Source organism: Marmota marmota, unplaced genomic scaffold (assembly GCF_001458135.2).
Source record: "Marmota marmota marmota unplaced genomic scaffold, marMar, whole genome shotgun sequence".
NCBI classification, from domain to species: Eukaryota; Metazoa; Chordata; class Mammalia; order Rodentia; family Sciuridae; genus Marmota; species Marmota marmota.
Window position 1 is genome coordinate 15,837,012 of NW_025999913.1, and position 22,402 is coordinate 15,859,413.

Genomic DNA, 22,402 nt, shown 5'->3' on the forward strand with positions numbered 1-22,402 from the left:
TTGCATGGATTGCCGTAAACTTCCCTCCAAGGACTGCTTTTGCCATATTCCATAGATAAGTTTTGATGTGTGCATTCATTTTTCTTTAATTTCCCCCATAATTTCTGGGTCATTTAGGATAGGCATTCATGCATTTGTATATTTTCCATTATTCCTGTTGTTATTGTATTTTTATTCCACGTGATCTGACAAGATATATGAAACGCTTATTTTATATACTCTCTTATTCGTGACTTGGTAGTTTTCTGTCATGCTGAGATTTTATTTTCTACTTTCCCTTTTATGTACCTGTTCTTCTGGTGAGTTTTGTACATTTGTGTTTCATGATGGTGGAATCATCCTTGTGTTGGTTGTGACTCCCTTGAGCCTCCCTTGGAGGACTGTTCTGGTGGTCAGGAATTAGTCATTCCCAGAAAAGCAGAAGATGAGTTATTTCTTCTTCATTTCTAGAGGATAGTTTTGCTGGGTTTATTCTTCTTCGTTGACAGTTTTTGTTTTCAAGATTGTTAATATATAATCCTGTTTTCTCTCTTCTAACCTATAAGGTTTCTGCTGAGAAATCTTCTATAAGTCTTACGTTTATTCCCTTATGTGACTTGACACTTATCAAAAGAGAATTATTAGAACAAGAGATATTTTTTACTCTAATAGGCCTTTGTTGGAAGTCTTTTTAGTTGAAGCTAGATGTGATATTTTGACTTCTTGTATTTGGATGTAAACGTCTTTTTGAAGACGTGGAAGGTTTTCGGCTATGTTGTGAAACGGGTTTCCAGTGCCTCCCCCCATACCTCTCCTGGAATTCCCGAACTAGGAATGATTGATTGTTCACCTAAGGGTGTTCCATGTGCCTTCCTAACTTTTTCTGTCCAGGTTAGTTCAAAAGACCTGTTCTCCAGTTCAGAATGTTTTTCATGCATTCATTCTAGTATATTTTTATGTAATTTTTTAACTTACACATGACAGCAGAATGCATTACAGTTCATATTACATATATAGAGCACAATTCTACATATCTCTGGTTATATACATAGTATACTCACACCAATTCATGTCTTCATACATGTACGTTCCATAGTAATGATCATCACATTCCACCATCATTATTTGCCCCCTCCCTTCCCCTCCAACCCCTCTGCCTATCTTGAGTTCGTCTATTGCTCCCGCTCCCTGTCCCACTATGAGTCAGCCTCCTTATCTCAGAGAAAACATTCAGCATTTGTTTTTTGGGGATTGGCTAACTTCACTTAGCATTGTCTTCTCTAACTCCATCCATTTACCTGCAAATGCCATGATTTTATTGCTGAGTAGTATTTCTTTTTTTAATTGCTTTTATTTTTTAAATACATGGCAGCAGAATGCATTACAATTCTTATTACACATCTAGAACACAATTTTTCATATCTCTGTATACAAAGTATATTCACACAAATTCATGTCTTCATACATATACTTTGGATAATGATGACCATCACATTCCACCATCGTTGCCAACCCCCTGCCCCTTTCCTTCCCCTCCCACCCCTCTTCCCTACCTAGAATTCATCTATTCCATGCTCCCTCTCCCTACCCCACTATGAGTCAGTCACCTTATATCAGAGAAAACATTTGCCATTTGTTTTTGGGGGATTGATTACTTAACTTAGCAATATCTTCTCCAACACTATCCATGTACCTGCAAATGCCATGATTTTATTCTTTTCTATTGCTGAGTAATATTCCATTGTGTATATATGCCACATTTTTAATCCATTCATCTACTGAAGGGCATCTAGGTTGGTTCTGCAGTTTAGCTCTTGTGAATTGCGCTGCTATAAACATTGATGTGGCTGTGTCCCTGTAGTATGCTGTTTTTAAGTCCTTTGGATATAGACCAAGGAGAGGAACAGCTGAGTCAAATGGTGGTTCCATTCCCAATTTTCTAAGGAATCTCCATACTGTTTTCCAAATTGGCTGCACGAATTTGCAGTCCCACTAGCAGTGTATGAGTGTACCTTTTTCCCCACATCCTCGCCAACACTTATTGTTGTTTGTATACATAGTAGCTGCCATTCTGACTGGAGTGGTTTTGATTTGCATTTCTCTAATTGCTAGTGATGAACATTTTTTCATGTATTTGTTGATTGATTGTAAATCATCTTCTGAGAAGTGTCTCTTCCGATCCTTGGCCCATTTATTGATTGGGTTATCTGGTTTTTTGAATTCTTTATATACTCTAGTGATTAGTGCTCTCTCTGATGTGAAAGGGGTAAAATTTGCTCCCAAGATGTAGGCTCTCTATTCACCTCAGATTGTTTCTTTTGCTGAGAAGAAGTTCTTTAGTTTGAGTCCATCCCATTTATTGATTCTTGATTTTAATTCTTGTGCCACAAGAATCTTATAAGGAAGTTGGGGCCTACTTTTTCTTCTATTAGATTCAGGGTCTCTGGTTGTATTCCTAAGTCCTTGATCCATTTTGAGTTGAGTTTTGTGCATGGTGAGAGATAAGGGTTTAATTAATAAGGATTTCTAATTTTCCCAGCACCATTTTTTCCAATGCATGTTCTTCGCACCTTTGCCTAATATAACTGTAGTTTTGTGGGTTAGTCTCTGTGTCCTCTATTCTGTACTATTAATGTACCAGTCTGTTTTGGTGCCAATACCATGCTGTTTTTGTTACTATTTTTCTCTAGTATAGTTTAAGGTCTGGTAGAGTGAGGTCACCTGCTAAGGATTGCTTTAGCTATTCTGGGTCTCTTGCTTTTCCAGAGGAATTTCATGATTAACTTTTCTATTTCTATGAGAAATAGGAATTTTGGTCAGAATTGAATTAAATCTCTATAGTGCTTTTGGAAGTATGGTCATTTTGATAATGTTAATTCTGCCTATCCAAGAGCAGGGTAGATCTTTCCATCTTCTAAGGTCTTCTTTGATTCCTTTCTTTAGGGTTCCGTAATTTTCATTATATAGCTCTTTCTCCCCTTTCATTAAGTTGATTCCCAAGGTTTTTTTTTTTTGTTTGTTTTTTGAGGCTGTTGAGAATGTCCTCATACGTGCCCTTTGGATAATGATGTCCATCACATTCCACCATCGTTGTGTCCGCTATTTCATCACTTGAAATTGATCTGCTTAAATTGTGAAAATCATCCTGATTCAATTTGGGCAAATTATATGACTCTATTCTATTGGAGTACAGGTTTTCAAAATAATTTCTAATTATTTTCTGTACTTCTGATGTGTCTGTTGTGATATTCCCTTTTCATCACGTATGTTAGTGATTTGGGTTTTCTCTTCTCTTCGTCAGCATGGTTAAGGGTCTGTCAATTTTATTTACTTCTTCAAAAGAACCAACTTTTTGTTCTGTCATTTTTTTACAATTGTTTTTTTTTGTTTCAATTTCATTGATTTCAGCTCTGATTTTAATTATTTCCTGTTTTCTTTGCTTTGGTGTTGATTTGTTCTTCTTTTTCTAGGACTTTGAGATGTGGTGTTAAATCATTTCTTAAAAGAAGAAAAAGTCAACAAATAAATGAACTCCATGCAATGAACTTTCCTCTTAGAACTGCTTTCATAGTGCCCCAGAGATTTCAATATGTTGTACCTGTGTTCTCATTCACCTCTAAAAACTTAAAAAGACATCTCCTCCTTGATGTCTTCTGTAACCCATTGTTCATTCAGTAGCATATTATTTAGTCTCCAGGAGTTGATCTTTTTCTTGATTTCTAATTTCATTCCATTATGATCTGACAGAATGCAAGGTAGTATCTCTACTTTTTTTATATTTGCTAAGAGTTGCTTTGTGGCATACTTATATGGTCTATTTTAGAGAAGGATCATGTGCTGCTGAGAAAGTATATTCTCTCGTTGAAGGGTGAAATATTCTGTATATGTCGGTTAAGTCTAAGTTATTGAGTTCTATCGTTCAGCTTTTGTTTGGAAGATCTATCTAGTGATGAAAAAGGTGTGTTAAAGCCACCCAAGATTATTGTGTTGTGGTCTATTTGACTCTTGAACTTGAGAAGGGTTTGGTTGATGAACATGGCTGCTCCATTGTTTGAGGCATGTATATTTATAACTGTTAAGTCTTGTTGGTGTATGGTTCTCTTGAGCAGTATGTAATGTCCTTCTTTATCCTTTCTGATTGACTTTGGTTTGAAGTCTACTTTATTTGATATGAGGATGGAAACCCCTGCTTTCTTCTGCAGTCCATGTAGGTGGTATGACTTTTCCCAACCCTTCCCCTTCAGTCTGTGGATGTCTTGTTCTATGAGTCAAGTCTCTTGAAGGCAGCATATTATTGGGTCTTTTTTTTTTTAATCCAATCTACAGTCTGTCTTGGGATTGATGAGTTTAGCCCACTAACATTCAGGTTTCATTATTGAGACATGATTTTTATTCCCAGCCATTTTTGGTATTTAACGTGACTTGCTTTCTCCTCTGATTTTCCTTTAGTGCAATCCCTCCTTCTAATTTTCATCACTGTTTTTCATTTCCTCCTCTTGGAATATTTTGCCAAGGATGTTCTGCAGTGCAGGCTTTCTAGTTGTAAATTCTTTTAACTTTTGTTTATTGTGGAACGTTTTCATTTCATCATCAAATCTAAAGCTTAGTGTTGCTGGATATAAGATTCTTGCTTGGCACCATTTTCTCTCAGAGCTTGGTATGTTGTTTCAAGATCTCCTGGCTCTGAGGGTCTGGGTGGAAAAATCTGCTGAGGTAAGAATTGGTCTCCCCCTATATGTGATTTGATTTCTCTTTCTTGTGGCTTTTATGGTTCTATCCTTATTCTGTATGCTGGGCATTTTCATTATCATGTGCCTTGGTGTAGGTCTGTTGTAATTTGTACATTTGGGGTCCTGTAAGCCTCGTGTATTTGATTTTCCAATTTGTTCTTCATGTTTGGGAAATTTTCTGATATTATCTCACTGAAGAGACTGTGCATTCCTTTGGTTTGAAACTCTGTGCCTCCCTCTATCCCAATAACTCTTAGATTGGGTCTTCTGATGCTGCCCCATAATTCTTGGCTGTTCTGTTTGTGGTTTCTAACTATCTTCACTGTGTGATCAACTTTATTTTCCAGATTGTACTTTGTCTTCATTATCTGATGTTCTTTCTTCCAAGTGATCTAAGTCTGTTGGTAATGCTTTCTTTGAGTTTTTTATTTGATTTATTTTATCCTTCATTTTAAGGATTTCTGACTTTTTTTTTTTTCCCAGAATCTCTGTCTCTCTTGAAGTAAGCTTTTGCTACCTGTATTTGTCTCTCATCTCATTGTTGGAGTGATCAATTTTTGCCTGTACTTGCTCATTTAGGTCATTCTTTAATTCACAGATCATTTTAATTATGAACCTTCTGAACTCCTCCTCTGACATTTCATCAACTCCGCTGTCTAATGGGTTCTGTTATTACAGTGTCCTGGTTGGTTTGGGGCACTTTCCTCCCTTGTTTCTTCATGTTCTCTGAGATATTACAGTTTCTTCCCTCTATTCTTGTAGTACCTGTGCAGATTGTCTGTAGCTCACCTTGATGTTGGGCTTCCAGACTCTGCTGGTGTCCCTCAGTGGATGCTACTGCATCCTGGGACCTGGGTAAATTTGGAGTGGGTGGATGTAGGCCGCTGGGCTTGACCTCCCACTGTTATCTACTGGTAGGAAGGGGTGGTTCTGTGCCAAAGGTTAGGCAGTGTCTGGCCCCGCCAGGAGGGGTCAACCTGCCTACTGAAATATTGGATCCCGCGTGGGCTGTTGTGAGCTCTCTGGGCTGTATCTCGGCTCTCGCGGGAGTGCACTGGTCAGAAGGGGGGTCCTGCACCAGAGGCTAGGCTCCGGTGTCTGGGCCCTGCAGAGGCCAGTGTGGTCATTCTAGTCTATTGTACCTGCTGTCAATTGGAAGTTTTAGCTCGAGCCTTTCGGAGTGGTTCTTTTATGATTTCTATTTCTTTGGTGAATTTCTCATTCATATTCTTGCATCCTGCTTAGGATAATTCATTATTTTGTCAGGAATTTCATAGATATTCTTCAAACTGGTATGAATCTTCTGGAAGCTTACTGTGTTCCTTTGGATGTTATGTTTCAAATTTCTTCTACCTTTACATTGATGTCTGGTATAACAGTTGTCTCTTCCACTTTTATGGAGTTTAGATGGAAACTTAGGTACTAGGTGGGTAGGTCCTTTGGTCATAGATGGACTTCGATGTGTAGCCTTGGCGAGTTCCCCGGCCGATGCCCGCCGTGTCCCCGAGTGCCTCTGTCGTGTGGCCTGAAGCGAATCATGAACGTACTTGTATCGCTTTGTAATGTCAGGCACGGATGGGCCTGGAGCCTCTGACCTTAGCTTCCACAGTGTCAGTGATGCAGGACATGAAGACTGTCCCGCACAGGTGACACCAAGGATTGTGGCTGCAGCAGCCATGTCCCAGCGCCAGAGGATGGGAAGGGGATTCTTCCCCAAGTCACCCAGAATGAATGTGGGAGAGGCCTGCAGCAGCCACAGTTCTAGAGCCCGAGGATGGGATGGACCTTCCCTAGGTTCCGTGGAGGCAGTGGGTTTAACAACGGTGGTTACCACTTTGCTGGAGTTGCAGAACCCAGACGGGGTCTTCTCCAGGTTCCGAGGCACCATCTGAGTAATGCTGGGCTTTTTGCACCAGCAGTTTCAGTCTGAAGGTCAGGGGCTGGAGAGGAGATGTTGAGTGTCTGCTGGACGAGTGCAGGTGGTGTCATGTTTTGTGCAGCGGTAGCCAGGGTCCTGATAGAGTGTCCCCAGAGCCTGTGGTACAGCTGCAGGTGACCATGGGGCTCTTTACAGTAGTAGCTGCAGTCTTAAGGCTCTGAACTTCAAGGAATACGTTCTCATTTGTGCAGTTGGGATTGGGCTTGTGGCTATGGCAACCCTCGTCCTGAGGCTACAGGACAGCCAGGGGCCTGTGAGGTGCACACCAGCAGGCCAGCTGCTGGCCCTGCACTAGCTTGGCTTCTGGGTTGAGGGGTGCCAGTTGACCTCCTTTGGAGCAGAGCAGTGTTCTTAGACCAGCCAGCTCCTCAAATGGATGGGAAGCCTGTGAAGACCAGTCTTATGCTATGACAGGGGCTGCTGGTTTTTCTGTACTTACCTAGGTGGGGCAGCGTGGGTCCCCCTCTGTAAGGAGGAGGTTGAAATTTGCTTGAGTTCTTTTTTCCAGGTTGTCTTCCTGTGTGTACTCTGAAGTCAGCTATTTACAAAGCAATTGTTTCGGTTTGAGGCTTGTCATAACCTCCCATTAGGACCTTTTAGAATACATTTTGTGGCTTAAATACCTGGAGTTAAACCTCATTGTTTTAGGCATGTACACCAATTGTTGCAGAACATTTTATCCAAAGTCTACTTCTCCTACTGGTCTGCAATGCCTCTGTTTTAAATTAAGTTTCCGCATGTGTGAATTGGTTTCTAGCCCTGTTCTTGGCATCTTTTGCCATGTAACGAATTATCTCCATTCAGCAGCTTAAAACCACACACAGTATCTGAGGGTGAGAGGTCTGGTGAGGCTGTAGGTAAAGAGCGGCTGGGTATACAGTCTCATTCCAAGGCTCAGTTGGGCAGGACCTGATTCTAGACTCATTGATAGGGGCTTCTGCATAGGGCATGAACAGTATGGCAGGCCCCAGATCAAGTAAGCAGAAACCTAAGTTTAGCCCATAGTCGAAGGCAGGGTATTACCTGAGGGTTTGAATATAGGGGGCCATCTTCAAGGCTGCCTACCACTTTAATAAACATAAGTCACTTGAAATGAAAGATTATTAAAAGTATCTGTATTCAAAATGGAAATGAGGGCGAGTGGGCATAGCTTGGAATCGATTTTTGGAAAAAGGCATAAAGGAACTTTAGAGATGTGAGCTTTCTTCCAGTGGTTGAGTTCAGTGAATTATAGTATGTAATTTTTCTTAACTGGTTTGTCAGCATTTACCTATCATGATGATCTGCGGGAACATTTTTACCTGTTAGCTCGTCAATTACAAGACTCTCTGAGACAAAAAAAAAAAAAAAGCACCTGCTGTCTCCTTTATTCGCTTTATGCAGTTCCTGGAGCTCATTGATGCTAAAACTATATTTCTAGTATCATTGAAAATGATACTTGGGACTTAGAAGGGGGTGCATTACAATAACAGCTTGTATCACACGCAGCTTTTTCATTTAAAACCAACCTAACATCTGCCACTGTGCCCTCTCCTGGTTACCTAGGTGGAAGGAAACTCTTAGGACTGATTATTTTGAGTTGAATTGATTAAATTCAGTGCACCCGATTGTTAGGCTTATCAACACCCTCATTATCCACTTCCTGTGTGCATTCCGTGGATGAGAAGGGCTTCCGGTGTGGTTAAGAGATCATTAAAGACTGCATCACACATAGCTTTACCTGCCCACTTCTCCCGGCAGCACCTCTGGGGCAGCTTTCCTTTGGGCCCGTGCTCATCCCCGGCACCATGTGGCTCCTCCATATCAAGGACCAGTATTCAAACCCTCAGGTAATACCCTGCCTTCGACTATGGGCTAAACTTAGGTTTCTGCTTACTTGATCTGGGGGCTGCCATGTTGTTCATGCCCTATGCAGAAGCCCCCATGAGTGAGTCTAGAATCAGGTCCTGCCCAGCTGAGCCTTCGAATGAGTCTGTATACACACACTTGCCCGCACTCTTGCGGCTAAGGTTTAGTTAGTAAGAGATTCACATGACATTTTCTAGAGTAATTCCAAACTTTGACCCAATAAATAAGCAACTTAGAGACAATTTTAAGGGAAACATCTATGCCTTCTGTTTGGCAAGGAAGAAGTAAACGTATCCTCAGGTGAGACGCCAAGCTGCCAATACATACACCTTATGGGCAAAGCTTACACCTCGCAGCTTTTGTGGATCTAGAGAAGTTATGTACAAACAAATGGTAATGCACCACTGTTGGCAAAGGTTTTTATACTGTTATTAATGCTTGATCTGATACTTTCCCTGTGCCCCCTCCCTTGTTTAGGTAAATATACCAGGCCAAAAATTGGAATAGTCTAAGTTCACTTGCATAAACATTTGGTGCTAACAAAGTATTAACATTATCAGGGGCTGTGGCAGAGTGCTCGCCTTGCACGCGTGAGGCACCGGGTTCGGTCCTTAGCACCACATAAAAATAAGATTGTGTCCAATTAAAAACATTATCAGGGTGTGGTGGCACACGTGTAATCCCAGCAATGCAGGAGGCTTGGGGGTTCCAGGACAGCCTGGCGGCTCAGCAGTAAAGCACCCCTGGGTTCAGTGCCAATACAGGAGGGAAAACTCCAGTCTTCAAGAAGCATTGAGCAGCCACATCTGTTGGTTCCTTATTGCCAGGGACCAATACTGCAGTTCACATGAGGTAGAACACGTTACTGTCCTTTGCTAGTTTATGGCAGTACAGAATGTGTCTTAAGATCGCGTCCTCACCTTGGTCACATGCTTGGCGAAGGAGGTGCTCTGCAGAGCCCTGGTGTGGTGGGTACTGGTACAAAGCCTTGTTTATCTTGACGAGAGCAATCAAACCTCAGCAGCTGCTCTTCGAACTCTTCAGTGTCCGAGCAAGCCCTGAGGAAAACACAGGAGGTTTTGAACCCTTTAAAATAAGCCCAGAGAGAGTGTGTTTTCATATCGCAAGGCAGATGGGATCTTACGGAAAGTAATGATTGGGCAGAGGCCATATCAGATCTGGTCCTTTGGTGGACGTCGAGGCAAAGTTATTCAGAATATAATCTGAAATTCATTTGATCATACTGTAGATAGCTTATGTTCGGCCATATAAGCAAAGCCCTTATTTACTTTCCTATCAAAAGAAACCCATCCAAGACATTAACAGGGTGATTTTCTTGTGTGTATGTTCAACTGTGACAGAAAGGCTGACAACGTGCTCTTGTGAGACTGACAAATTGTAAGTGAAAAGGCCTAATTAATCACAAACTCAATTTTGTTGATCCTCTTATATTCCAGGGTGCCTATAATGCTGATGGGCTATGCGAGTAACATTTATTAAACAGAGCTCGAGAACTATAAAATACCGACACCTTTGACTTGAGAGATAAGTTGTGCGTTCCAACCTCTAGTAAGATGCTTGGGTGCCTAGAAGAATAATGGAGAAAGAAAGAAAGCTTGGCACCTTGAAGCCCCTGTGGGTCCTGGTAGGTGGTGGTGACATGAAGCATAGGGATAGGGTGTCTCACAATCCGAGGATGGGAGCTGGCACATGCTGTGCACTTGCAGGGCCCTGGCAACACCTGCAGGTGTCGGGGACAGAAGAACTCATATAGAAGCTGCCCTGCAAGTAGGTGGCAGCTCCCTTGCAGGGCTCCTGTTTGAGCAGACCCAGAGCCGCTGTTCCTCATTTAAGCTCATTCTCGGTGTGTTCTAACAGGAGCACAAGTATGTGTGCGTGTGCGCGCGCCCATGGGTGTGTTCAGAGAAAACTCAGCCATGCACAGGTCCCATTTAGACAGTGTCGATGCAGCTGAGGCGCATCTGCATCACCTGAGGCTGGCTTTCCTGGAGTGACCTTTTGTGGGGAAACAAATCGCCATGGCCTCCACGAGGTCTCAATCCTGAGGGTCATTTTAGTGACCACGCAGTGCATGGTGTCGGATTGCAAATTTATCTCTGGTGGGGGGCTGTGCCCAGGATGACTGAAGCCCAGCTCCTGTGAGTCGGGCAAGTGACTTAACAGGGCTAACTCCCCGACTCCTGGGATACTTTGGAGATTAGAGGAGAGAACGCATATAGGGCACATTCCTTCTACTTAGGGTGGTTTAAAAAAAAAATACCACAAGGAACCAGTCCTCTACCTTTCCTGCTGCATTCTTATGGAGAGGCTGCAGAACCAGAGGCGTGTTAGTTTAGAGATATTTCTAAGAGAAGTTGGAGGGACTGCAGCATTCTCTGAATGGCATGACTTCCTTCCCCTGGGGGTGCAAACCCATCTAGTCCCCAAGAAAAGAGTACAAATATCTCCTGCAGAAGAATAAGTAGAAAGGCTAACAACCTTTCAGCAGCATTGATTGCCCTCTCCACAGGCCTGTCTTGGGGCTGGAAGTTCTGGGAGCAGGACAAATCTGGGTGGCCTTGGAGGCCCGTTTTCTCTGTAAGCAGCTGGGTCAGCAGGTCTGTTAGCTCAGTAGAGAGAGAATGCAGAGCCTGCATGCTCCCCGCCCTCCTCTCCAGGAGCCTGTTGCCCACCCGCCACAGTCCCTGGCAGTGCCCCACCTCTGTTGGAGGGCGTCCTCTGGTGCAGATAGGATTGATTATGCATCCCGGTGGGTTGAACCTGTAGGACCACTGGTGGCTCTAGAGATGGTCACAGTAGTGACCTTCTTCCCAAGTTGTCCATGTCTTGGGCTTTGGAAGTGGCCAACATGTTACTAATGGAGGAGAATTGATTCAGGATCTCGAGACGGGAAGATGGTTCTGGACCATCCAGATGGCTCTGATGTACAGGTCAGGCGTACTAATAAAAAGCCTCTGCTACGGCTTTGAAAGAGGGAAGGGCCAACTGCCAGTGGATGCACACATCCCCGCCAACCTTGATTTTAGAACTTCTGACCGCAGAATTGTAACAAGTTTGTGTTGTTCAGAGCCCAAGACTCATGGTAATTTTCAGAAGCAGCAGATGCTAGTATACCTTGTCACTTCTCCACCGCAAGCTTTGCCCCAATGCTGCTGTGTTTACACCACATAGTGTTAGGTTGAAGTGACAGTCGTACATCACCGACAATCTAATAAGACAGCCAGCAGACGAGTGGCATTTCACATGGAGAGTATTTGTACCTGTATAAAATGAGATTATATAGTACGGAGGAACAGGTAGTAATGCCAGAACCCCTTCAGCTAGCACCGTCCTGGACATCAGTGGAGAGGAAGGCAGACCTCACCGCTGTGAACACACACCTCTAAGGCCCGAGCACAGGACGGGCAGGCGGTTGAGACAGGTTTTCCTGAACAGCTCATGTCCGAGTTATTAAGAACTTTCCCAGAAGGCTCCTTCCACAGTCCTGCTCAGAAACCCAGGGAGCAAGAGGTAGACTGTGTGTAGCTTCCTCCTCAAGGACAGTATTCAAGACAGGACCTCACCAGCCGGGTGCCCTAGGAGGCTCTGAGCTCACCTTCCAGGCACACTCCTGTCCATGACAATAACTGCAGCCCTTCAGGACAAACCTCCGGGTTCCAGCAGTATCTTAGGGAGAGGTTGGTAGTGTTCCTTCTCAGGAAGGGAACTAGGCTCGGAGAGCTCAGTCCTCCTGTGAGACCATGGAGCCATCTGAACTTGGACTCCCTTTCTAGTCTGCCAGAATTCAAAACCCAAGCTCTTCAGCATGCTGCATGAGGAACAGAGCTGTCCGAGAAGGAAACACAACAGTCACTTTATAGTGTTGCCAAGAGAATACCTGAAACCATCGGCATTCTCTTAGACCCCAAGCTGCCATGGAATATGTTAATGGAGGTTTTGGGGTGTGCTTTTCTTCTCTGCACTCATCTGTTATTACCATGACGTTTAATGTGATCTTTCCATACTTGTTCAGCACCCTCCAGTCATCTCCCGTCACCCTTTCTCTCTCCTTTTCCCCACCACACTTTCCAATCCTTGTACTCTCTGTGGTACTTTAGATCAAATACGAGAGAAGCAGCAGTCCTTGTCCGCCTTATTTTACCTGATGACCCTTCCCCCTTCTATCCACTGTGCTGCAAATGGTAGTATTTCCTTTTGTGATACTATGGATTGAACCCAAGGCCTGACCCATGCTAGACAAGTCCTCTACCACCGAGCTACATCCCCAGTCCTTTTTATTTTATATTGAGAGAATATCTCATTAAGTTACCCAGGCTAGCTTTGAAAACTTTGCATTATTTTCCCTTAGCTCCAGAGTATATGGGCTTACAGGCATGTGGCACCACACCTGGATGACAGTATTTTATTCTTTATGGCTGAGCAATAGTCTGCTTTGTATATTATATATATATATGTGTGTGTGTGTGTGTGTGTATATATATATACACACACACATACACTAGAGAAGACACCAAAAAGTGGAAAGATATCCATGTTCAGGGATTAGACAAATTAACATTGTTAAAGTGTCTATACTACCTCAAGCAAGCTACAGATTCAGTGATCCAACAACGCTCTTTACAGAACTGGAAAAATCCTAAAATTCACAAAGCAGCACAAAATCCCTGAACAACCAAAGCAACGTTGAACAAAAAGAACAAAGCTGGGAGAATCTCAATTCCTGACTCCAAGACATACGACGTAGTGACCCAAACAACATGGCCCTGGCCTAGACAGACTGATTCTTGACAAGACATGAGCAGAGTTTTAAGTGCTCAGAACACTATGCCACTAACAACCCTGTGAGGCACAAATGCTTTCATTTCTAAGTGAGGAAATAGAAGAGAAAAAATAATTTGTATAAGAACCTTCAGAACAACCTGGCATTGAAGCCCAGGAGTTCAAGCACTTAATGGCCCTCAGAGTTGGTCCTGTGTCCCCCTCATGGCATTAAATGTGCTCCAGGTAAAGGCACCACTTCTTTCTCCAGTGGTACACGTGTAACTGCTACAGATGGAGGGAACAAGACTATTGGTATCGTTCCAAATGCCCTCATCTCTGGTAGGATTCTGAGCCTTAGTTTCTGAACTTAACAGATCTTTATGTTTTCATGTACAGCTTGCTTCTGCTGTGATAGTACTTGATAAGCTCTGCTTTAAAATCAGACTACAATAAGGGACCCACTGAAAAGCAACTGCTCCCTTCATCTGTTAAAACCGGATAAATACATCGATCTCTTTGAACAAAGGCCTTGGCTTCAAGTTTGTTTTGAAAAAATGTAGATAGTGTTTGAGATTTTGCTTTTTAAGAACTTGGACACCTTGATAAGCAATAAAACTTCTTGAATTTGAGGGAATTGGTAATGTTGATTATGTCCAGAAGGTTTAGCTTCCTCCTTCCTTTTAGGGACCATTGGTCACAGTACGTTTTCCTCTGAAGTCAGTTAATAGCATTCATTACCCTGTGCATTGTGTTAACTTTTATTCTATAATTTCACTTATAAGCACTTTTTATTCTATCAGTGCTACATTGTTTTCTGTTCAAAACCCCTGCTTCTGACTAAAATCTGCCATGGCTGTGCATTTACATGTTTGAATACCTTCATGAGAAAGGCCCAGCATTCCCCAGTTTCCTAGATTAATTTTCCTTTAGTAACAAAGCTGGCTGGGGAACGCACTGTCATCTGAGAAACTTTCAGTCTTGTACTAAATCAGTGTCAGACTCCTTTAGTCAATATCTTGGTTCAGGAAGAAGTGGGAATAATGGAAGTAGCACAGTAGGGGGCCTGTCCCTCCCTGCTGGTTGTCACACCTGCCTTGATCTTGCAGGGGTGGCAGGTCAGGGGCTTCTTGCATCTGCATGATTCTAGGATATGGATGTGCCCACCTGGCACAGGAGAGAGGCTTTGCCTCAGATACCTTGGCAGGTCAGTTAGGTTCTAAAACGTTGAGTGAGTGAGCAGAAGAAAAAAAGCTAATGCCCAGAGAAGAGTGACTAAGGTGAGCGTGAGGACAGATGACCTACTCTGGCAGCTTAGTGGGCGATTTACATTTTGAGCAAAATTTTATGGCAAATGAGTTAGAAGAAGTCAAAGAAGAAATTTTATAAAACTGTCATCAAAAGTCCCAGGGTATTAGGAGGGGCCAAGAGGCCCATTACCTGACTGCAGGTTTGTGGAGCAGAATGCGTTCTAAATCCTGCCAAATGCTTAACACTGAGACTCGCCCAGCTCCGCCTGGGTCAGCCTGACCCCTGGGCTGGCCCTACCCATCACGAGTGGCAGTTTCTTCAGTTGCAGACCCAGAACCAAGGTCCAGCGTTCTGGGAAGAGGGCTGGGTCTTTCCCAAACCTCATGGAGCTGAAGGTTCGGGCCCTCTTACTTTAGGTACAGTATCTGTAAAAAGGCCCCATAATTTTTCATTTCTATTTTTTTCCTTAGAGGGAGTCCTGAAGGACTTACCAAACCTGGATTCAGTCCTAAGGGAGGGCATTTGTGAAACCTCTAAATGACATAGCGCGAGTGTGGCTGTGTGCCTGTGCCGCCAGTGCCTCCCCGAGGCCCTCGTCCTCCTTGGCCTCAGTTCTCCCCTTAGACCATTCACTTTCTGAGTGTAGTTTCCCGATCTCTCAGGGCAGCCATTCATGAGGCATGTGGAATAGGGCCCCAAACACAGCACAGGTCACATGTGCCACCAGGAGCTCTGCACGTCCGTGATGGCTGCACTTCTCATGGGATCTCATGGCCTCATTTTCTCCACCGGATCAGTTGTTCAGTCCTGAACACTGAGGACCAAGAACTCAGAGATAAGCGAGCAGCGCTGCCTTAAAGCTGGGTTTTGATACAGTCCATACAGGCGTGGAGCACACGCCCATCCCTCCTCTCCACTCCACATCTCTAGTGCTCATTCTCTTCAGATCAGCATCGTTTTGGCTTCCCCATGAGAGAACGTGCGGTGCTTGGCCACATCTGGCTTATTTCACTTAATGCAGTCACTTCCACTTCTACCCATTTACTGCAAATGATGTATGTAGTAAAGGATTTCATTCTTTACAGCCAGTTAATACTCCATTTTGTATGTAACCAGAGTTTCCTTATCCGTGCGTGGCAGCTCTCCAAGGCCAATTCCCATCTTGGCTGTTGTGAATAGTGCTACAGTGAACATGGGTGTGCAAGTGCTTGTTGGTGTGCCGGTTTCATTTTCTTTGGATATATACTCAGAAGCAGGATAGCTGAATCATAGTAGTTCCATTTTTCACTTGAGCAATCTCCCCATTTTCCATTATGATTGTACTAATTCACATTTCCACCAACAGTGTCCGGCCTGTCCACATGCTGGCCAGCATTTGCTGTTGCTACTTACAATAGCCATCCTAGTAGTGGATGACATGATTTTGGTTTGCATTTCCCTGGTGGTACTGATAGAGCATTTTTTCCCTATATTTGTATTTATTCTTTTGATAAGTGTCTATTCAGATCATTTGCCCATTTTTAATTTTACTATTAAGTATTTTGAGTTCTTTATATGTTCTGGATATTAACCTTATCAGATGAATAGCTGGCAATTTTTTCCCCCTATTTCATAGGTTGTCTTCACTATTTTTTGTTTTTATGCGTAAGATTGTTTGAAGTAATCCCATTCATCATGTTTGTTTCTTGTGCTTTGGGGTCTCGTCCAGAAGGTCACTGCCTGTGCCCGTCTCTTCACGTTTCCCCTGTATTTTCTTCTAGTTTCAAAGCATCTGGACATCGGGTTCATCCTGGGTCAGTCTGCTCTACAGAAGGCTGGGTGGGCCTCAAGTCAAGGCTCCTGCAGGTGCATGTTCGGTTTTTCCAGCTTCACCTCCTTCTTCAGCTCTGGGCCTTTGCTAGGTGATCTATGTTCTGTTCCGTTGCTCTGTGTCCTTTTATATGCCAATGCCACGCTGTTTGGGTCACTGTGACTCCGTCTAAAAGTCGGGAATGGTGATGTCTCCAGCTTTAGCTATTCAGGCCCTTTTGTGTCTCCGTATGAACTGTACGATTTTTTCCTTCATCCTGGGAAGAAGGTGTTTTTATGGGATTGTATTTGAGCTGGAGGTTGTGGTAGGTGGTGTGGACATTTAAACAGTATTACCTTGTCCAGTCCGTGACAATGGGAGCCCTTTTCCTGTTTCTTTTATTAGTAGTCTATTTCCATTGTAGAGGCTTCCTTGGGCAGGTTTTTGCTTTGTTATAAAAACAGTTGTATTTATAGTATAATTCATAAAACAATTTATGATTGTTATCGGAGTAGAGAAAAGCTGCTGATTTCATGTCAGCCGCCACTTGACTGAATTCGTTTCAGTTCTCGTAGTCTATTGGTGGTGCCTTTAGCCAGAGAAGTCAGGCAGGAGAAACTCCTCCTAGTGTACAGAATAAGAGCAGTGGGGGTGGACGCTTGTCTTGTTCCTGGTCTGAGGAAATGCTTCCAGCTTTTCCCCCATGCAGTAGGCTGGGGGTATGCCTCTGTCATGTAGGGCCTTTCTTGGGTTGAAGTATGATCCTTCTATATACTCAATGTGTTCAGGGCTTTTATCACAAAGGGAAGTTGAATTTTATCAAATGCTTTTTCTGCAGCTGTTGTAATGATAAGTGTTACATTTATTGACTTAGTTATCCTTAAATCCTTGGAATGAATCCCAGTTGATCCTGGTGAGCGAGCCTCTGGGTGCATGGTTTAGTTTTACTTGCTGGTGTTTTGGTGGAAACTTTTGCTCTGTCATTTTGTTGGTGTGTCCTATGCTGGCCTTGTATAACGAACTCCTGTCCAATCCTGCGAAGTACTTTGAGTTTGGTAAAATTCAGCAGTAAAACCATCAGTCCTGGACTTTCCTTTATAGAGAGATTTTATTACTGCTCCTATCTCCGTGTTGATTCATTCAGGTGTCCTGTTGTGTCCAGAAACTTGTTCGTTTCTCTACTTTTCTAATTTGTCATAGTTTTTTGTAGTAATTCCTAATGATCTTTTGTATTTCTTTGTATTTGTTCTAATTAGCCATACATGACAGAAGAATGCATTTTGACATACATAAATGGCGTGTAGCTTCTCATTTGTCAGGGATATCTTGTATTTCTGTTGTTATCATTTGAAATGTCTCCCTTTTCATCTTTATTTGGGTCTTTTTCTTGGTTATTATAATTAAATGCTTGTCCATTTTGTTTATCTTTTCAAAGACAAAAATCTTTGGTTCATTGATATTTAAGTCTGTAGTCCTGCTCTGATCTTTGTTGTTTAATTTGGGACTTGTTAGATTCCGGTTTCATTTCATTGTGATGAGAAGGAAAACGGGATACGATTTCCTTGATTATTTAAAAGTACCAGGGATTGACCCCAGGGCTTTACACATGTTAGGCAAGCACTTCATCACTTAGCTACATCTCCAGTCCTTTTTAAAATATTGAGATCGTAACACAGTATACTAAAACTTGTGGATTCTATTTTCATTCACTTTGAGAAATGTTAAGAATCTTCCTTCCAATTTCTTTAATGCCTTAAAAATAAGTTTAGTCTCCATGCATTGTACAAGTCCTTCAATTTGTTGGATTCTGGTTTCATTTCATTGTGATCCAAAAGGGTACAGGATAAGACTTCAGTGTTTTTGAATTTTCTTGGGATGTTCTGTAAATGTCTATCAAGTCCATTTGAGTCTGTTTTGTCCAAGTTGTCTGCCCATTAACAAAAGGGGCATGTTGAAATCCATATGCTATCAGAGCCTGTCTCTTTAGATTTAATAGTTTTTGGTAAAATTGGCTGCTTCAACCTTAAGTACATGTGGGTTTGTGTCTTCTTGTGGATCCCTTCATCAGTGTACAGCTACCTTGTTTCTCTTGGAGTTTTCATCTTCAAGTCTATTTTGAAGGAGGTCATTGTAGCTGGTCCTGCTGACTTTAGGGTTCCACTTGCTTGGATCATGGTTTCCCAGCCTTAGAGGGTGAAACTTAACTTTCACACACTCTTTCAATGGGAGAATTTAGTCCACTTACATTCAGTGTCATTATGATAAGGACTTACTCTTTTCAGGTTGCCCAATTCCTTCTAGTTTTCAGTATTCTTTATTTCCATTCCCTCTTTCACCTGGTGGTTTACTGACTATTAGTAAAGTTCTATTCTTCTCATGTTTTCCGTCACCTCCAGATGTAGGACTCCCTCAGGTGTCTTTTGAGAGCCTGGTCTGATGGTCCTCAATTCCCAGTTTTAATCTCGGTTATTTTCTTTCCGTTCTTAGAAACCTTACCACACAGTAAGGGAATGACATCCTGACACATCTGCTGTTGTTTTGATGGGGATGCCTTTATTATGTAGGACCTTGGCACTTTTCTCTTGAACATTATCTTGTATTTTTCAGTTTGACTGGAATATGACCAGAAAAATTTTCACCAGTCTATCTATTTGGGGTTTTCTTAGTGTCCTGTATGTCTGTCCATATATTTTCCTGGATTATGGAAGATTCCTGTTATTTCATTGAATAGGTTTTCTAGGCCCTTAGACTTTATCTACTTGCCTTCAAGTACAGATATTTTTTCTTCTACTTCATCTTGTCTTTTGTTGAGGTTTTCAACATCTCCCTGATGTTTCTAATTCAGATCTTCATTTATTCTCCTTAAACCCTGTAACTATTTTCTATCCCATTAAAATGTCTGATAGATGAAATCTTTAAATTCTTTATTTCAGTGTTTGTGGTATCCACTGTTACATTCCTTTGGAAGCATAGTTCATACCTCCTTAGAATAGTTGATTCCTTAGAAGACAGCTCTCTCCTGGAGGTGTTGGCTTTGTTTCTAGCTGGACACCACAGAATTGTCTTCCGTACCCTCACAGCGGGTATCAAAGGTAGAGACCCCCCCTCTCAGCAGGTCGCACATTTGGTCTTATTAGCATTCTAGCAGTTTAGGCAGGAAGGGGTGCTCCCTGTGTCTCCTATTGTAATGGGGATGTCCTTGGGCACCTATGAAGCTAGTTCTACAGCAAGAGTCTCTGCCCTGATGGCACCTGAAAGACCTGTCCTCTGACCAAAGTGGGCAGACAGGTGGCAGTAGAACTGTGGTGTTCCCCTCTGCCAGTGCCGTGACAATTCCTCCTGGGAGCAGGACCTCAGCAACAGTGCATTTGGACCCCCTTCGCTGTATGCACTGGGGGCAATAGGCAGCCCCCCCTTAGTGCCATCTGAGAATGGGCAGGTGTGGGGCTCAGCAGGAGCCCAAAGTTACCCAAGATTCCCCCCTTGCAAGCTCAGGTGACAGCCAGCGTTGCTTGAGGCCCCCCCTCCAGCCATGCGGCTCTTGAGGAATTTACATACCTTCAATCTTTCAGCTCCAGGAGTACTCTGCCATGTATGTGTGAGGGCTGTTCACAACTCACAGTGGAAACTCATCAATGCATTCCCAGCTCCAAAATATGGTACAAAAAGTCGGACTCAGAGGTGGCGAGAGTGTGGGTGCACCACGGAGCTCCTGCCATCGCCTCCCCCGCTGTGGGGAAGTTGGCTCCTAGTTAAGGACCGAGTGCAGGGAGACCTGCACGGTATTTGCCCAGATGCCTGAGGAGAATAGAGGTAAACAGTGCTTTGATAGCCAACAGTTTTATTGGTTTTGCAATTAGTCTCCTACAGTCAAAATAAGAATTTGTTTCCCACATCTATGACATGTAAATATTAGCCTTTGGAAATTGGGGTCGTAAACACTAATTTTCCCAGTTCCTATTTTATTCTTCTCCTTACTCACTCACCTATTGATCCCTTCTGCCATCATCTCCCGCTGCCATGGACACTTACCAGTTGCTTCTCAGTTCTCTGCTCCTCGAGCACCATCCAGGGCTTCTCTGCTGTGTGTGGTGAAGTCCTGCTTCCCCACCCAAGCCAGAGGTGTGCAGGGCTTGTGACTGGGTGGTGGAGTTCCTGCTCTCCCACTGTCTCTGGGTGGCCCCCTCAGTGTGCCTTTATGAGTGTTTCTCAGCCGCCCCTTCCCTACCTCCGTCTCTCACCCTGAGGTTTTGGCTGAGGGAAGCCGGGGATTCCAAGGGAGATATAGAAAGTGAAAGTCTCCTACAAAAGGACTAAGTTATGCTTTGACACACAGAACCACTGTCTCCGGGTACTCCTCCCCCTCTATCCCCACAGCAGAGTCCAGTTCCTGATGTCAGTGGTTTCCCAAACTTTTCCTTGTCTGGGAGAAAATAGTTGTTTGTAGGTATGCCAGGGTCCATGGAGAGGACTGGGGGCAGGGAGCCTCCCTCTGGTGACTGTGACCCCTCCTGCTGCTGTAGACTGGCTGCAAATCTGTCCTAAGCAATGTATTTGCTGAATGACAGGAAGAAAAAACAAACATGGAAGCCATTTCATTCTCCTGTTGCCGGGAGGATATGGTCACTTCCTAAAAGATCCGTCTGGGAGGCGCCTCCATCACCTGTGCCTTGATGCTGCATAAACACTGTCTCAGTCATGTGTGGCTCTGGAACATTATGAACTACTTATGCCGGGTCAGAAAAAGGGGCCAGCTTCACTGCCTTGGGGCTGTGTTCAAGTGTGCCCATGTTGAAGGAGCCAGGTAGCACCTGGCAGAGACCCGTTACTCGACTGGTACCACACAGGGCTCGCTCTACCTGCAAAAGGAAAAAAACCATTTCTTCTTCTGTTTCTCTTACAGGAATTCAGAAGTCGGCTCGGGGCTTCGAGCTCGATGCCCCCCACCTCTGCAGCGAGTCCCAGAGCCGCTCTGCAGGGGCTCCATCAGGACCCCGCGCTGCGGGTGGCCGTGGGCCTGGCGCTGCTGGCTCTGCTTCTGGCGTTTTTTGTCAAGGTCTACACTTAGGACACAGCTAACTGGAGCGTCTGTGAAGAAGAAATTAAGATGCTCAGCGGACAGGAGAGCCACCCCGCCGGGTCTCGAGGGCAGCCGGTTGTCCGGGCCGGACTGCCTCCTCTGCAGCCTCTTTCTGACGAGGCTCACCCCATCTCGCACCGAGTTGGGCCCTTTGGCTGTTTGACCCCAAACCAAATCACAGCTGGTGTAGCACATCTTTCAAATTAAAAAAAAAAAAAGCCAAAAGGTTGGGTTTGTTTTTTGGTAAGACACACAAGCAATTGGAAACAAAAATGCGACCTTCAAGTCTGACCCCAACTCTAGGGCAACTCTAGTTTTCCTCATGTGGAAGGATTTGGGATCCCTAACAAACATTTTTAAGTGTATCTTCCTCTTTGTGCTTTTTCACAGTATACCTGAGAAGTTTATATAGAAACCCATTTTTGGAACTAGAATCCCTTTAGACTGGAGAGTGCCCGCTACTTCAGGGACTCTTGGCAGGGTTGAGAGGTGAGAACCGTCCGCTTAACAGCAGACTTTGAAAGAGTGGGTTGGTCCAAAACAGCATCCCTTTTTGGATATTTTGGATCAATCAGGTCACATTTTTATTTCCATCTGATGCCTCAGTCTTCACCTAGTGACTTCCTTCATAACTGAAGGTGCTGGTGTCCCAAGCAGGCCTTCTCAGGATTCTACATACAGTCTGCGTCCTTCTCACTCCCCCACCCACCCTGGGCTTTCCTCTTCTGCCTGAAAGAAAGGACACACCCATCCGTTCACCAGCCCCACTCGTGAGCCCCCACCATGGATCCTCCTCAAGGATCCTTTCAAAGGTCGGGGACCCCCCCCCTCCCCGAGACTGACCCACCCTCACTGAGGCTGCAACTCCAGTCTGCACTTGGTGCAAAGAGGGTGCAAAGCCACCGTCCTGCATCAGGGCCTGGACCACAGACCAGGTCAGCCACACTGTTGGTGGTGGCAGCGGTCTGCAAATCTCCTGCTGGAGGGGTGGGGGAGGAGGATGGAAA

The 22,402-nt window shown here is 43.9% G+C and overlaps 1 protein-coding gene across 8 annotated transcripts in view; it reads left to right on the plus strand.

The window, feature by feature from the left end:
• The window catches only part of Cdkal1 (CDK5 regulatory subunit associated protein 1 like 1), a 551,843-nt gene extending 530,033 nt beyond the window's left edge, over nucleotides 1–21,810 (plus strand). For 4 of the 8 annotated variants that reach the window (XM_048799852.1, XM_048799853.1, XM_048799849.1 and 1 more), the window contains one exon: nucleotides 21,219–21,810. In XM_048799852.1, the coding sequence (XP_048655809.1) occupies nucleotides 21,219–21,383 (165 nt within the window). In that variant the 3' untranslated portion in view covers nucleotides 21,384–21,810. The remainder of the gene's footprint in view (nucleotides 1–21,218) is intronic. The other 4 variants (XM_015494064.2, XM_015494065.2, XM_048799850.1 and 1 more) reach the window with 1 other exon arrangement.
• Nucleotides 21,811–22,402: the final 592 nt, after the last annotated feature.